General features: G+C 38.4%; 1 protein-coding gene across 6 annotated transcripts in view; it reads left to right on the top strand.

The window, feature by feature from the left end:
* Positions 1 to 17654, top strand: part of LOC126248551 (GATOR complex protein Iml1) — a 637798-nt gene that overhangs the window by 462334 nt on the left and 157810 nt on the right. For all 6 annotated transcript variants that reach the window (XM_049949630.1, XM_049949665.1, XM_049949640.1 and 3 more), the window contains one exon: positions 14359 to 14565. In XM_049949630.1, the coding sequence (XP_049805587.1) occupies positions 14359 to 14565 (207 nt within the window). The remainder of the gene's footprint in view (positions 1 to 14358; positions 14566 to 17654) is intronic.

Here is a 17654-nt window from a genome sequence, read left to right as displayed (position 1 = left end):
ATGGCAAGTCATTAATATATATATAAAGAACAACAAAGGACCCAAGACTGACCATTGTGGAACCCCATTCTTGATAGTTCCCCAGTTTGAGGAATGTGCTGATCTTTGCATATTATGAGAACTGCTTATTTCAACTTTCTGCGCTCTTCCAGTTAGGTACGAATTAAACCATTTGTGCACTGTCCCACTCATGCCACAATACTTGAGCTTGTCTAGCAGAATTTCATGATTTACACAGTCAAAAGCCTTTGAGAGATCACAAAAAATCCCAATGGGTGATGTTCGGTTATTCATATCATTCAAAATTTGATTGGTGAAAGCATATATGGCATTTTCTGTTGAAAAACCTTTCTGGAAACCAAACCGACATTTTGTTAGTACTTCATTTTTACAGATATGTGAAGCTACTCTTGAATACATTACTTTCTCAAAAATTTTGGATAAAGCTGTTAGAAGAGAGATTGGATGGTAATTGTTGACATCAGATCTATCCCCCTTTTTATGCAAAGGTATAACAATAGCATATTTCAGTCTATCAGGGAAAATGCCCTGTTCCAGAGAGCTATTACACAGGTGGCTGAGAATCTTACTTATCTGTTGAGAACAAGCTTTTAGCATTTTGCTGGAAATGCCATCAATTCCATGTGAATTTTTGCTTTTAAGCAAGTTTATTATTTTCCTAATTTCAGAGGGAGAAGTGGGTGAGATTTCAATTGTATCAAATTGCATAGGTATGGCCTCTTCCATTAACAGCCTAGCATCTTCTAATGAACACCTGGATCCTATTATATCCACAACATTTAGAAAATGATTATTAAAAATATTTTCAACTTCTGACTTTTTGTTCATAAAGTTTTCATTCAATTTGATGGTAATACTGTCTTCCTGTGCTCTTGGTTGACCTGTTTCTCTTTTAATAATATTCCAAATTGTTTTAATTTTATTATCAGAGTTGCTGATTTCAGACATGATACACATACTTCTGGATTTTTTAATAACTTTTCTTAATATAACACAGTAGTTTTTATAATGTTTGATAGTTTCTGGGTCACTACTCTTTCTTGCTGTCAGATACATTTCCCTTTTCCGGTTACAAGATATTTTTATACCCTTAGTAAGCCATGGTTTGTTACAAGGTTTCTTACGATTATATTTAACTATTTTCTTGGGGAAGCAGTTTTCAAATGCATTTACAAAAATGTCATGAAATAAATTATATTTTAAATTGGCATCAGGTTCACAGTACACCTCATCCCAGTCTAACTGCTGTAGGCTTTCCCTGAAATTTGCAATTGTTAAATCGTTGACTGAACGTACTATTTTGGAGGACTATTTAGTATTGCTGAATGGAGCTATGTCATATATTGTAACTAGCTGTGCGCCATGATCAGAAAGACCATTCTCAACAGGCTGAGCATTTATCTGGTTAAACTTATCTTGGTCTATAAAGAAGTTATCTATCAGTGAGGTGCATCCTTTACCACCCGAGTAGGAAAATCAATAACGGGTGTCAAATTGAAAGAACCTAGTAGTACTTCAAGGTCATTTTTCCTATTACCCTCTTTCAGAGAATCTACATTGAAGTCCCCACAAATAATAATTTGGTTCCCCCTGTCTGACAGATAGCACAACAAGGAGTCCAAATTTTTCAGAAATAGATGAAAATTTCCTGATGGGGACCTATATACAGTTACAATTATAAATGTGCCTTTATTTAATTTAAGCTCACAGGCACATGCTTCTATATGTTTCTCTACACAAAACTTTTTTGTTTCTATACTTTTTGCACAATGATAACTTTTGACATACATGGCAACTCCTCCTCCTCCATATTTTCTCTCATTACACGTGCAGAGAGCTTATATCCACTTACATTTACCTTATCCATATCAGTAACAATGTGATGCTCAGACAGGCATAGTATATGTATTTCATCCTCAGCTTCTAATCTTCTAAACAAACCAGAAGCTCATCTATTTTATTCTTTACACTCCCAATATTTTGATGCAATATACTTACATTATTTTTAATTATACTTTTATGAGAACCTTTCCTTATTCTAATATTTGCAGTACTCTCCTGTCTGAGTTTCTCATTTTGCTTAGGCCTAGTTCCTATACCAGTGGTCACATGGTGTTCAGAGAGGCAGATTATGTCAACTGGGTTGGGTGACTTTAATTCATCAATGCAATTACCTAGGACTGAGTTACAACTTGGTGGAGATAAAATTTCTGGTGATTGGTGAAAATTTATAATTGGCAGCTGTGACTGGTGATCCAATGTGCTAGAATTGTGTTGTATAATTTCTTTCCTAAACTGAAGATTTGTTTCAATCTTGACCTCTTGTAGAACTTGACATCATTCTGTCTTACCTATCCTAAAAAAGGTGCTGCTTCAACAGCTGTAACCACTGGTATTTTACCATTCATGGCAGTGCCCCCCCCCCCCCCCCCCCTTAAATTTCCCGCTATTACCCCAGCCAGTTTCCCCTTCCCTTTCCTGTTGTGATGTAGGCCGTGCCTGGTACAGTCCCACCTACTGAGAGAATCAACAGGAACCACACCAATATGAGCCCCCGCACCAGACCCAAGCAGTCGTTCCAACTCCAAATTAACTCTCCCAACAGAAGAGTTCAAATGAGGCCGGTCATGGCGTCTCAGGACAGATACAAATCCAACATTGGTGTGTCTCGATGCCGACGCCATCTTTACCAGGTCACACTCTATACTGTACCCAGGATCTCTGTCGATGCTGTTCCCTGGCCCTCCCACAATAACCACGGTGTCTTCCCCGGTAAATCCTTTACAGAGTGAACCTAAATCCTCTGTCACCTGATCCAGACTAGCACTTGGTTTGAAAAAATTTGTGACCTGGTATTCTGGTCCTAATTCCTCCTGCAGAAGTTGGCCTACACCTCTGGCATGAGAACTGCCTAACAACAAAACTTTCTTCCTTTTCGATGACTTTCCTACATTCTTTTTCAATTTCCTATTGAAAGTTTGTTGTGTCCTGTCTACACCTACCTCTGCTTGAGGCTCATCAGTTTCTAACTGAAGCAACAGGTCAAACTTATTTTTGACATTCACCACGAAACTGTCAGACTTAGTTCTAGGCCTGTTCCTTCTGTTACCTGTTGCCACTTCCCACCTATCTTTGCCCTTCTCCCTCCTTAACCTGTCCAGATCTTCCCTAGCCTGATCTAGCTCAGCCTGAAGGGCAGCAATTTTCCCCTCCTGTTCCACTATCTTCCTATCTCTGCTGCAAATCCTACAAAACCACTGATGAGCCTGATCCACTTTCCCGACACCCACGCCACTGCAGTCCCCCCAGTGAAAAAAACTACTGCATCCATCACACCAAACCCTGGAACTAACAATTCTACTGCAAGTCAGGCACTTCTCACTCATGGCAAAAATAATACTTTAGCTAGAATAAATCAATTAAATTACCGAAAATCAAAAAAAGACGGTACAATAATTAAGCCTATTCCCAAATGTATATAAGCAAGTTTCTGATTTAAAATTCCGCTGTTTTTCTGAGATCTGTATTAAAACAATGAAGGTATATGCTATTTATTATATATTTCACTCAATGGAATGAAAAAAAGACAATTAAACGAGATACTTTAAGTTTGATTCTCCAAAAACGTTACGAGAATTAGGCCTATAAACAAATGTATATTAGCAAGTTTCTGGTATAAAGTTACACTGTTTTTCTGAAATCTGTATTAAAACAATGAAGTTATACGCTATTTACGGTAGTTTACTTATTTGTTACCGAGAAACTAGTTAAATTACCATGAAACAAGAAACAAACACGTTTACAAAATTTAAGCCTAAGCGCGACTTCGCTTCAAAAGAGCCAGACCAGCATATACCTTAAGCGGTTAGTGGAAATCGTGAAAAATCTTAATCTGGATTATCCTATGGAGATTTGAAGCACTGTCCTCTCAAATATAAGTCCAGTGTGTAACCATTGCACCACATCACCTAGTTGTGCAACATTTAAAGTCCACTTATGTCATAAAACAATAGTAGGAATTCTGGTATGTAAGGCTTTCTCACTACAAACCAGTAAATACACCACAAATATTTTGCAACTCCTAATAAAATAGTGTCTACTTTCTCTGTAAATGTTTAACAGTAACGAAGTTAACTTAATTCTGTAGTAAAAGTTTATTACAGTTTGTTCATTTTGTAAACTTCACAGCTTTTATGGGATTCTTCCAACAGTTTCCATTATATCTTTTCTCTTCTATCAGAAAGTTGGTTAATTGTATCAAAAGTAAAATTTCATTTGAGAAAACTGAAAAATCACAAGAGGAAATAGAAATCACTGTTCAGTTAGCCTCAGAAGTCAAGTGCTGCTGATATCCAAAAGCTAGGGTAGTTTTTTTTATAGTTTAATGTGTTTCCATCAGACATTCTTATAACTTGCATGTAGAACATAAGATACTGCTCCTCATATGTACATTCATTCATTCATTCATTCATTCATTCATTCATTAATCCTTGTTCCATAGATCATGAATACGACATTTCATAATGATGTGGAACGTTTCACTTTAACATAAGTTTTCTTTACACAAAATAATTTATTATTATTATTATTATTATTATTATTGTTATTATTATTGTTATTAATACAGTTACTACTTCATATCTAAGAATTCATCTATTGAGTAGAAGGAGTTGTCATTCAGAAATTCTTTTAATTTGCTTTTAAATGTTGGTTCGCTATCTGTCAGACTTTTAATACTATTTGGCAAATGACCAAAGATTTTTGTGGCAGCATAATTCACCTCTTTCTGTGCCAACGTGAGATTTAATCCAGAATAGTGAATATCATCCTTTCTTCTAGTGTAGTAGCTATGCACTTCACTGTTATTTTTGAATTGGGATGGGTTATTAATGACAAATTTCATAAGTGAATATATGTAACATGAAGGTACTGTGAATATCCCGAGTTCCTTAAATAAATGTCTGCCAGGTGATCTTGGGTGGGCTCCAGCTATTATTCTGATTAAACACTTTTGTGCAATGAATACTTTCTCTCTTAATGACAAATTGCCCCAAAATATGATTCCATATGAAAGCAATGGGTGAAAATAGGCATAGTAGGCTAATTTACTGATATGTTTATCACCAAAATTTGCAATAATCCTAATAGCATAAGTAGCTGAACCTAACCGTTTCAGCAGATCACGGATGTGTTTCTTCCAATTCAATTTCTCATCAATGCACACACCCAGAAATTTTGTGTATTCTACCTTAGCAACAGACTTCCTTTCATAGTCTATATTTATCAATGGTGTTATGCCATTTACTGTACAGAATTGTATAAACTGTTTTTTCTCGAAAATTTAGTGAGAGTCCATTTGCAGGGAACCACTTAATAATTTTCTGAAAGACATTATTTGCAATGGCCTCATCTGATTCTTGCTTCTTGGGTGTGATTACTATAATTGTATCATCAGCAAAAAGAAGTAACGTTGCATCTTCATGAATATAGAGCAGCAAGTCATTAATATGTGATAAGAACAATAAGGGACCCAAGGCTGAACCCTGTGGAACACCATTCTTGATACCTCCCCAATTAGAGGACTCTGCTGGTTTTTATAGACTATCTGTACCATTAATTTCAACCTTCTGCATTCATCCAGTTAAGTATGAATTAAACCATTTGTGCACTGTCCAACTCATACCACAATACTTTATCTTATCTAGAAGAATTTCATGATCCTGCACTCAAAAGCTTTTGAGAGATAACAGAATATCCCACTGGGTGATGTTCAGTTATTCATTGCATTTAATATTTGATCAGTGAAAGCATATATAGCATTTTCTGTTGAAAAGCCTTCCTGAAAACCAAATTGACATTTTGTTAGTACTTCATTTTTACAAATATGTGATGCTACTCTTGAATACATTACTTTTTCAAGAATTTTGGATAAAACTGTCAGAAGTGAGATTGGGCGGTAGTTGTTAGCATCAGATCTATCCCCTTTTTTATGCAGTAGTTTAACAATAGCATATTTCAGTCTATCTGGAAAAATTCCCTGTTTCAGTGAGCTACTTCATAAATGACTGAGAATCCTACTTATTTGTGGGGAACAAGCTTTTAATACTCTGTTGGAAATGCCATCAATTCCATGTGAGCTTTTACTTTTGAGTGAATTTATTATTTTCCTAATTTCAGTAGGAGAGGTGGGTTGAATTTCAATTTTATCAAATTGTGTAGGTACTGCCTCATCCATATACTGCCTTGCATTTTCTAATGAATAGCTGGATTCTGTTTTCTCTACAACACTTAAAAAATGTTTTCTGCTTCTGACTTCTTGTTAACAAACTTTTCATTGTGTTTGATAGAAATACAGTCTTCCTGTGCTCACAGTTGCCCTGTTTCCCTTTTCACAATATTCCAAATTGTTTTATTATCTGTTGTGTCCCCTTGTAATTTTACAATTGTTTCAAGGGAATTTCCCTGTTTGTACAAGTAAGCTTTTATTTAGGCAGTTCCCTCTTTTTTGTAAAATAACATTTTATTATAAATTACTGAGCCATTACCTAAAATCCTGAGATTGTGAGTAATTACTTATGACATGAAACAATGGCCAGTCCAGGATAGAATAATGCCACTATTATGAAAAGGATAGATTGATACTCACCATATAGTAGAGCTGTTGAGTCGCAGATGGGCACAGCATAAAGACTGCTAAACAAATGAACTAAAGTAGACGTAGACAACACACACACACACACACACACACACACACACACACACACGACCACTGTCTCTGGCTGCTGAGGCCTCGAGATCTCAGAATGCTGGTCCAAGCTACTGGTTATAGTGGTCGTGTGTGTGTGAATGTGCTTGCTTGTATGTGTGTGTGTGTGTGTGTGTGTGTGTGTGTGTGTGTTTTTCCTTTTCTGAAGAAGGCTTTGACTGAAAACCAATATGTAAGTGTCGTTTCATTGTGCCTGTCTGCAACATAATGTGTCATCTTTATGGTGAGTAGCTATGTATCCTGCTCTTATATTACAGATTCAGTTACACACATCTCTGGCAGTCTCCTTTTTGTTTTTTACATGAATAAAAAGTTTAAGCACAGTAAAAATAATAGGCACATGTTTGGTTCTGTTGTGGTGAAATGAAAATAAATGATCACTAAATTTAAATGTGTATGTATTATGAAATTTTGAAAACACTCCCATGATGAGGAACTACTAAACTCATAAACAGAAGGTTCTAAAGGTTGCTAAGATCTTATTTGGAAAGAAACAGTGAAGCGTAAATGAGCCATATATCACACTTATTATTCCCAAGTGGCAGTATGGAAAGCAGGTTTTTTTGTACAATATTCATATGTTGGAACACTGTTGGATTGGATTGGATTGTTTCGGGGAGAAGACCAGACAGCGAGGTCATTGGTCTCATCGGATTAGGGAAGGACGGGGATGGAAGTCGGCCGTGCCCTTTCAAAGGAACCATCCCGGCATTTGCCTAGAGCGATTTAGGGAAATCACGGAAAACCTAAATCAGGATGGCAAGACACGGGATTGAACCGTCGTCCTCCCGAATGCGAGTCCAGTGTGCTAGCCACTGCGTCACCTCGCTCAGTGGAACACTGTTGGAAACAACATCATGTGCTTTCCATCTCTTTCTTATGTTTTCATACCATAAGTAAAAGAAATACAATAAGAATAGTATAAAATGATGAATTTTTATTTAATTCATAGATTGTCTGGAATGTAATGGAAACTGCAAAAAGATACAGTCAAAATCCATTGCCCCAAGTTAGAATATGTAAGTAGTCCTAATACCTTAAGGAAATGTGTGTGTCTTGTATTATTTAATCAGGGCCTGGTTTTTTAGTCTCACCAAAGTTAACAATAGTACAAGTGTTAGAATTGTCCACAAGATAACATTATCTAATAATCGGTGAAGTGTCATGATGTCATATTACTGTAGCTTCACAGCTGCATTTGATAGCGTCCAAGAGCAGTTGGAGTTCAGGCAGCAAGTACAGATAACAGTAAAACTCACAGCACATGAAGAAGTCAGCTCGGTCGATCATCAAAATAACATGCTTAAAATGGGAACACCAACTCTACAGAACACCCAGACGTATGTTATTAAACTATGACCTTTGTTGATCAAGTATATAACCACTCAATTATTTATTATTGTTATTAGGTCACAGCTGCATAATTACTGTTGTATCCAATGACTCTATACAATGGTGCAGTTGGTAAAACACTGGACACACACTCAAAGGGATATTTATTATTTGTTTGGAATATTTAGATTTTACATGTTGTTGTTGTTGTTGTGGTCTTCAGTCCTGAGACGGGTTTGATTCAGCTCTCCATGCTACTCTATCCTGTGCAAGCTTCTTCATCTCCCAGTACCTACTGCTACCTACATCCTTCTGAATCTGCTTAGTGTATTCATCTCTTGGTCTCCCTCTACGATTTTTACCCTCCACGCTGCCCTCCAATGCTAAATTTGTGATCCCTTGATGCCTCAAAACATGTCCTACCAACCGATCCCTTCTTCTAGTCAAGTTGTGCCACAAACTTCTCTTCTTCCCAATCCTATTCAATACCTCCTCATTAGTTACATGATCTACCCACCTTATCTTCAGCATTCTTCTGTAGCACCACATTTCGAAAGCTTCTATTCTCTTCTCTTCTTGTCCAAACTGGTTATCGTCCATGTTTCACATCCATACATGGCTACACTCCATACAAATACTTTCAGAAACGACTTCCTGACACTTAAATCTATACTCGATGTTAACAAATTTCTCTTCTTCAGAAACGATTTCCTTGCCATTGCCAGTCTACATTTTATATCCTCTCTACTTCGACCATCATCAGTTATTTTGCTCCCTAAATAGCAAAACTCCTTTACTACTTTAAGTGTCTCATTTCCTAATCTAATCCCCTCAGCATCACCCGATTTAATTTGACTACATTCCATTATCCTCGTTTTGCTTTTGTTGATGTTCATCTCATATCCTCCTTTCAAGACACTGTCCATTCCGTTCAACTGCTCTTCCAAGTCTTTTGCTGTCTCTGACAGAATTACAATGTCATCGGCGAACCTCAAAGTTTTTACTTCTTCTCCATGAATTTTAATACCTACTCGGAATTTTTCTTTTGTTTCCTTTACTGCTTGCTCAATATACAGATTGAATAACATCGGGGAGAGGCTACAACCCTGTCTCACTCCTTTCCCAACCACTGCTTCCCTTTCATGCCCCTCGACTCTTATAACTGCCATCTGGTTTCTGTACAAATTGTAAATAGCCTTTCGCTCCCTGTATTTTACCCCTGCTACCTTCAGAATTTGAAAGAGAGTATTCCAGTCAACATTGTCAAAAGCTTTCTCCAAGTCTACAAATGCTAGAAACGTAGGTTTGCCTTTTCTTAATCTTTCTTCTAAGATAAGTCGTAAGGTCAGTATTGCCACACGTGTTCCAACATTTCTACGGAATCCACACTGATCTTCCCCGAGGTCCGCTTCTACCAGTTTTTCCATTCGTCTGTAACGAATTCGCGTTAGTATTTTGCAGCTGTGACTTATTAAACTAATAGTTCGGTAATTTTCACATCTGTCAACACCTGCTTTCTTTGGGATTGGAATTATTATATTCTTCTTGAAGTCTGTGGGTATTTTGCCTGTCTCATACATCTTGCTCACCAGATGGTAGAGTTTTGTCATGACTGGCTCTCCCAAGGCCATCAGTAGTTCTAATGGAATGTTGTCTACTCCCGGGGCCTTGTTTTGACTCAGGTCTTTCAGTGCTCTGTCAAACACTTCACGCAGTATCTTATCTCCCATTTCATCTTCATTTACATCCTCTTCCATTTCCATAATATTGTCCTCAAGTACATCGCCCTTGTATAAACCCTCTATATACTCCTTCCACCTTTCTGCCTTCTCTTCTTTGCTTAGAACTGGGTTTCCATTTGATCTCTTGATATTCATACAAGTGGTTCCCTTCTCTCCAAAGGTCTCTTTAATTTTCCTGTAGGCAGTATCTATCTTACCCCTAGTGAGACAAGCCTCTACATCCTTACATTTGTCCTCTAGCCATGCATGCTTAGCCATTTTGCACTTCCTGTCGATCTCATTTTTGAGACGTTTGTATTCCTTTTTGCCTGCTTCATTTACTGCATTTTTATATTTTCTCCTTTCATCAATTAAATTCAATATTTCTTCTGTCACCCAAGGATTTCTACTAGCCCTCGTCTTTTTACCTACTTGATCCTCTGCTGCCTTCACTACTTCATCCCTCAGAGCTACCCATTCTTCTTCTACTGTATTTCTTTCCCCCATTCCTGTCAATTGTTCCCTTATGCTCTCCCTGAAACTCTCTACAACCTCTGGTTCTTTCAGTTTATTCAGGTCCCATCTCCTTAAATTCCCACCTTTTTGCAGTTTCTTCAGTTTCAATCTGCAGTTCATAACCAATAGATTGTGGTCAGAGTCCACATCTGCCCCTGGAAATGTCTTACAATTTAAAACCTGTTTCCTAAATCTCTGTCTTACCATTATATAATCTATCTGATACCTTTTAGTATCTCCAGGATTCTTCCAGGTATACAACCTTCTTTTATGATTCTTGAACCAAGTGTTAGCTATGATTAAGTTATGCTCTGTGCAAAATTCTACAAGGCGGCTTCCTCTTTCATTTCTTCCCCCCAATCCATATTCACCTACTATGTTTCCTTCTCTCCCTTTTCCTACTGACGAATTCCAGTCACCCACGACTATTAAATTTTCGTCTCCCTTCACTACCTGAATAATTTCTTTTATCTCGTCATACATTTCATCAATTTCTTCATCATCTGCAGAGCTAGTTGGCACATAAACTTGTACTACTGTAGTAGGCATGGGCTTTGTGTCCATCTTGGCCACAATAATGCGTTCACTATGCTGTTTGTAGTAGCTAACCCACACTCCTATTTGTTTATTCATTATTAAACCTACTCCTGCATTACCCCTATTTGATTTTGTATTTATAACCCTGTAATCACCTGACGAAAAGTCTTGTTCCTCCTGCCACCGAACTTCACTAATTCCCACTATATCTAACTTTAACCTATCCATTTCCCTTTTTAAATTTTCTAACCTACCTGCCCGATTAAGGGATCTGACATTCCACGCTCCGATCCGTAGAATGCCAGTTTTCTTTCTCCTGATAACGACGTCCTCTTGAGTAGTCCCCACCCGGAGATCCGAATGGGGGACTATTTTACCTCCGGAATATTTTACCCAAGAGGACGCCATCATCATTTAATCATACAGTAAAGCTGCATGTCCTCGGGAAAAATTACGGCTGTAGTTTCCCCTTGCTTTCAGCCGTTCGCAGTACCAGCACAGCAAGGCCGTTTTGGTTAATGTTACAAGGCCAGATCAGTCAATCATCCAGACTGTTGCCCCTGCAACTACTGAAAAGGCTGCTGCCCCTCTTCAGGAACCACATGTTTGTCTGGCCTCTCAACAGATACCCCTCCGTTGTGGTTGCACCTACGGTACGGCCATGTGTATCGCTGAGGCACGCAAGCCTCCCCACCAACGGCAAGGTCCATGGTTCATGGGGGGAGATTTTACATAGTTTCTCTAAATAAAAGGAGGTTGTGTCATGGTGCTTAAACAGAATCAAAAATCATTTTCTTCTGCATCCTTGGTCAATCTGAGTCTTTCAACAAAAGCCAGGCATTTCTCCAGGTGTAATGATGGTCATGATGAACTTCATTCTTGGATGTGACTGAATGTGCAGTTCAGAGCTTTTCTCATGTTTTAAATGCTGCAAAGTTATTGTGCTTGATGGTAACCCTATAACTCTGTGAAATTTCAACAAAGCACATTGAAGTACCTGTGTGTCATCTTCAGGTAATGTTGTTAACTGTTATTGGGTGACCTCAGGGAATAATTTGTCAACTTACACGTCTTTCTTATACTATGATTGTGAAATGGCACTTCACCCCTGTGTGTGATAGCAGTGAGGAAGCATGCTTCTAAGAAATAGTCACATAGCATTGAGACTGGCAGCATCTTCAACATAACAAAACATGGTATCAAGATGCAAATGAATTAATGGAATGTTTGTAAAAAATTAATTTAACCTATTCACAAAATTTCCATTTCACTGGCTACAACATGTTTTGCAGTCACATGAAGAAAGGGTTTGCTATGGGATATTTCTTGTGAGCATTCTGAAATGATCTTTAATTAATAATAAGTAATTCCAAAGGTCTATCAGAGAAAAATGTGTCTCATATATTCATTGGGGGAGGGGTGAAGCACACTCTCTTGTCGAAGATGACTAGCACTACCTTGCCTAATGACACTGTTGAGTTTGTGTGTTCAGGCATGTGCCACTCACTAAACCATACTTGTTGTAGCATAGACTGCAAAGTCACTGGGTGTACTAGCATTGGGACACTGAGCACATCCTTTACTCATTACTACATCTTATTGTTTCGCCATCCTTCCAGTCGGTGCTGTTAACATCTTCAGTGACAATGAGTATTATCACTTGTTGACTAAATAAAGATAGACTGCAGCTTTTTGGTGGTAACATCTTCTTTTTCAGTTATTGTCAATTTGTATATTTATTCCCATAAAAATCTTCTGCATTGTACACCATGTCATATTGTAAAATGGTGACCCAATGTTTCAGCCACTATGAATACACTATCTGATCAGAAGTATCTACATACCTCTATGTAATGTGGAATTGACCACTAGATGTAACAAAAAGCAGACGCATCAGTATAAAAGGAGGTGAGGAATGTTGCATTGCCAGTGGAGAAACGGTAACAGCAGAATGGGCCTGTCAGAAATGTCAGAAGAGCTCTTTGACATTGAACATAGACTACTCATTAGATGTCACCTGAGTGTCCATCAGGGAGATTTCAACTACTGTAAAGCTTCCCAAACTGTCTGACTTGTCATGTAATCATGAAGTGGAAAAATGAAAGAACAACCACAGCTCAACCAAAACCAGGAAGATCTCATGTATTGATTGATAGGGACCATTGAGCATTGTGGAAGATGCTTGTAAAAAACCACATGAAATGAGTAGAAGGAACCACTTGTGAGCTCCAGAATGTTAACAGCAGTCCAGCCAGCACAGTGAATGGACATATGGGGTTAAAAAAAATGAGGTACAATGTTCGAACAGCTCCTCATAAGCTACACATTTCTATAGCCAACACTAAGTGATACTTAAGGTAGTGCAAAGAACAGCATTGTGTACTGCATACAGTGGAGGAATAATTCAAAGATGATGAATGATAGTATCAGTGTGAAAATAAACCATGTCATAAAGTAGCTTATGCAGGGCAATGGTTTGTGGACAATAACATTCCTGAAATGGACCAGTCGAACCAAAGTCCTAACCGAACCTGATAGAACACCTTTTGGATAAGTTAGAACATTGAATTCACTCTAGACCCCAGCATCCAAAATCACTACCATCTCTGATTTCAGCTCTTGAAGAAGAATGGGCTGCCATTCCTCCACAGGTATTCAAACACCTCATTGAAAGTGTCCCCAGCAGAGTTCAGGCTTTCATAAAAATGAAGGATGGACACACCCTTTTTTACTGTTTACTAATGGACATCGGGATGTTTTGGATCAGACAATGTACTCTGATAAAGAAAACTTGTGGTAGTACACAAAATATTGGTTCATTGTTTTATGATTTGGTGCTGTCTACTACACAGAAGTTTTTAATGGAAATTGTTATAAGATTACTCTTTGTGGGATATCCAAAACTTTTGTTAAAATTTTTTGTGATGAATAAATCCACTCCATTTGTATTTGTGTGTAAGATTTCATCCAAATAAAGGATTAGTACAACTGTGGCGGATTTATTCATCATAAAAAATGTTACAAGATTATTTACTCAAGTTAACAGTGGAATTTTGATTGAGACAGGGAAACAGCAGCAGACTATACTTTATTTTCAACAGTGGTTTGAGTTTATGTGAACATTGGTATCCTCAACTAGCAACCTTGTACATAAAAAGATTGGTAATGTACCTGCTAGAACTTTATCAAAATATGTGTTTAGTGCAAGTGAACATTTAATTACCATAAGGATGCCCTCCCCCCCCCCAACTCTCCCCCCTCCCCCCACCTCTCCCCCCCCCCCCACGTCTCTCTCTCTCTCACACTCTCTCTCTCTCTCTCTCTCTCTCTCTGTGTCTGTGTCTGTGTCTGTGTCTGTGTGTGTGTGTGTGTGTGTGTGTGTGTTTTCTATTTGGTAGTTTTTGAGTATTATTATGATAAGTTTAACTAGAAAATACAGTGTGTTATAGAAAATTACAATTACAGATGCTGACTATGTGAGACCTATAGGTGATTTACCAAGTTTTGAGAATGAGTGGCTGGAAGTTGAAGTGAAGCATCCAGCAGGCTGGCAACAAGAACAGTTAACATCTCCAACAAGTGAGCCTTCTTCCTCAACAACACCCAAGTTCCTGTTAGATGAACTTGATAAATGTTGTCATTATCATGGGGATAACAACGACGCATGGTCAGGTAATAAACCCAATATTTGAGTAAATCATGCCTGTGCCCTCACAGAATTAATTTTTGTTATTTAAACCATTCAAAATGTTAAACAAACTTGGTGTACAGTAAAAATTCATTTATACGTTTTTCAGTTATACGTTTTTCTCACTTATAAGTTGTTTTCTTTTTTTTTGTGTGTCCCGGTGAAATATCCACAAGCTATAATGCAGTGTTTCACAGTGGGTTGCTGAGAATTGGATTGGTAAGGCCAATAGTAGACTATAATAAGATTTGATAGTGTAATAAGGAACTTTGTTAAAGTTAGGCATTGGTCAAAATTTCTTTGATCAAATGTAGCGCCTCACCTTAGATTTGATCAAAGGAAGCATTCATCTTATGTTTACTGCATGGAGAAATCAACCGCTTGGAGCGCTAGCATTGCTGCAGCAGTCTGCCACATTTACATGGTGCGTTGCATATATAATGAAATTGGTAGAAATATTCGACGCAGATGAAGCACTGTGTAGCTTACGACATCCCCGATACGGTTCATTTCTTTTCCTTGGCCATAAAGGGTCTTGTTTTTGTTTTGATTTGTATGTCTTTGTTTTTACTGGTAATCTCTTAGATTCATTCTTTGTAGATGTTCTGTGCACATTCAGTTTTTTATACAGTTTTGGTCCAGACTTTACTTCCTAGTCTATGGTTCAACATAGTTATATACTCTATTGCAAAGGTATTAAAGTAGGCCCCCATCCAGCATAAAGTAATAATTTTGGACTCCCTTTAAGTTCAGAGCAATGTTGAACATGTACTCATTTGCGGTTCCTACTACACATCATCTGAATGCCTAGATTCAAGGATTGAAAATTCATGTTTTAGATATTTAGCAAGTACCTGTTTGAATTGTAAAGCTGTGTTAAAGGTAATTGTTTGTCATAAATACTGCTTTCTTGTTGCAAAATGTATAGGTCACTTTTTTTTAAGAGTCATAAACCTATCAAGTAAATATTAATTTACAAAAAGAAGTTAAACTACAGCTATTTAACATGGTTTAAGAAACTGCAGCTTCTTTCAAAGCAGTGGCTGTCTTGGTAAGTCACTAGGTTACATTTATCAAACAATGGAAAACCTAGGATGGAACGTAACAATAGTGGAGATGCTGAGTCACAGATAGGCACAACAAAAAGACTGTCACAAATATAGCTTTTGGCCAGTAAGGCCTTTGTCAAAATTAGACGGCAAACACGTGCATACACTCTCATGCAAACGCAAGTCACACACACATGACTGCAGTCTCAGACAACTGAAGCCACACTGCAAGCAGCAGCACCAATGCATGATAGGAGAGGCATCTGAGTGGGGGTAAGGAGGAGGCTGGGGCAGGGAGGGGCTGGGATGATAGGGAAAGTGTGACAGACAGTGACGTGCTGCTGGGGAGCGCACAGGGATGAGATGGAAAGAGGGTTGGGCAACTATGTGCAGTAGGGAGGTTAGACGGAGGGGAGGTTAGACGGAGGGCAGCAGAGATGTGTTCGTGGGGGGGGGGGGGGGCATAGCCGAAAAGGAGAGAAGTAAAATCACTGGGAGCGATGGAGGAATGAGGGCTGTGTAGTGCTGGAATGGGAGCAGAGAGGAGGGGCTGGATGGGAGAGGACAATGACTAACAAAGGTTCCCATACCCCCCCCCCCCCCCATTCCTCCATCGCACCCAGTCTTTTTACTTCCCTCCTTTTTCGCTATCTCTCCCCCCACCCCCCTCCCCCTCCCACTCACCTCTCTGCTGCCCTCCGTCTTACCTCCTAACTGCACATAGCTGCCCTATCCTCTTTCCACCTCATCCCTGCGCACTTACCAACAACACATCACTGTCTGCCACCTCCACCCTACTATCCCTCCCCACCCCAACCTCCTGCTTACCACTACCCAGTCACCACTTCCATCATGCACTAGTGCTGCTGCCTGCATTCTGGCCGCAATTCCCTGAGACTGCAGTCATGCATGTGTGAGTTGTGTTTGCATGAGCGAGTGAGTGTGTGTGTGTGATCTAGTTTTGATGAAGGCCTTACTGGCCAAAAGCTATATTTGTGACAGTCTTTTTGTTGCGCCTATCTGTGACTTAGCATGTCTGCTGTATGGTAGGCTGCATTTATCTAGCATAAGCACAAATTGTATTAAGAAGTATAGTCAGTTTATTGTTAATATAGTGTATAGATTAGGTTTCAAGGAATGTTTATCATTTGTTAATTTATGCCTTGACGTGTTCCACATCACTAAAGGTTCTCACTCATGATGGAATCTATGGGACATGGTGATGGATGGATGATGGATGGATGAAGGGATGGATAAATGAATGGATGAACTATGAAAAAGAATGAGTCAAAGAGAGCAAGTAGAAAAATAGCTTACCTGTTGCTTGAAGCTCCACAATTTTCACGATTTTGTGAAAAGGGATGTTACAGTGTTAATCTTCAACACAAAATTTGTGCTTTTTAGAAACTTTCACCCACAGGATCCTTGCTCCAAGCTAATTGTTCCCTAATTTCATCATAAATTCATATAAAAAAGGTATATTTTTGATAGCATCTAAAAGGCAGTGAAGTTCATATAACACTATCTACAAAAAGCTAGTGAAAAACGAAATTTGACAGCAGTGAGAGTTCTTGTGGAAATAGAACCATATATCAAAAGACTAGGCTAATGGTAAATGGAGCCAGTGTATTTGTGACAATGGACAAAAAAATCCATGAGATAGAAATTGAAAAAGCATGTGAGATTGTTTAGACAAGACTCACTGTCAGGGGCAGTCATAAAATTGTAAATGGATCCTTCTGTTGACCATCAGACACACCTCTCAGTGTAACCAAAAAGTTGTCAGGAACCTCAGTGTGTTAATAGTTTAGTTCCCCAATCGTACTGTAGTAATCCCATTTAATTACAGTTTTGTTAGGGGTGTGTGTGACAAGACACATTACTGAATGCCTTCTCTGAAAATCTACCTTGAACATATGGTTCTGGACCCCACACCTGATAGAAATATAGTAGATCTTTTCTCGACAAATAGACACCTGACCTCTTGGAGGTGTCTACATCATAACTAGTACCGGTGACAATGA

This window comes from Schistocerca nitens, chromosome 1 (assembly GCF_023898315.1).
Source record: "Schistocerca nitens isolate TAMUIC-IGC-003100 chromosome 1, iqSchNite1.1, whole genome shotgun sequence".
In the NCBI taxonomy this organism is placed as follows: domain Eukaryota; kingdom Metazoa; phylum Arthropoda; class Insecta; order Orthoptera; family Acrididae; genus Schistocerca; species Schistocerca nitens.
Note: the sequence above shows the minus strand (reverse complement) of the source record. Positions and strands in the feature narration are given on the sequence as shown.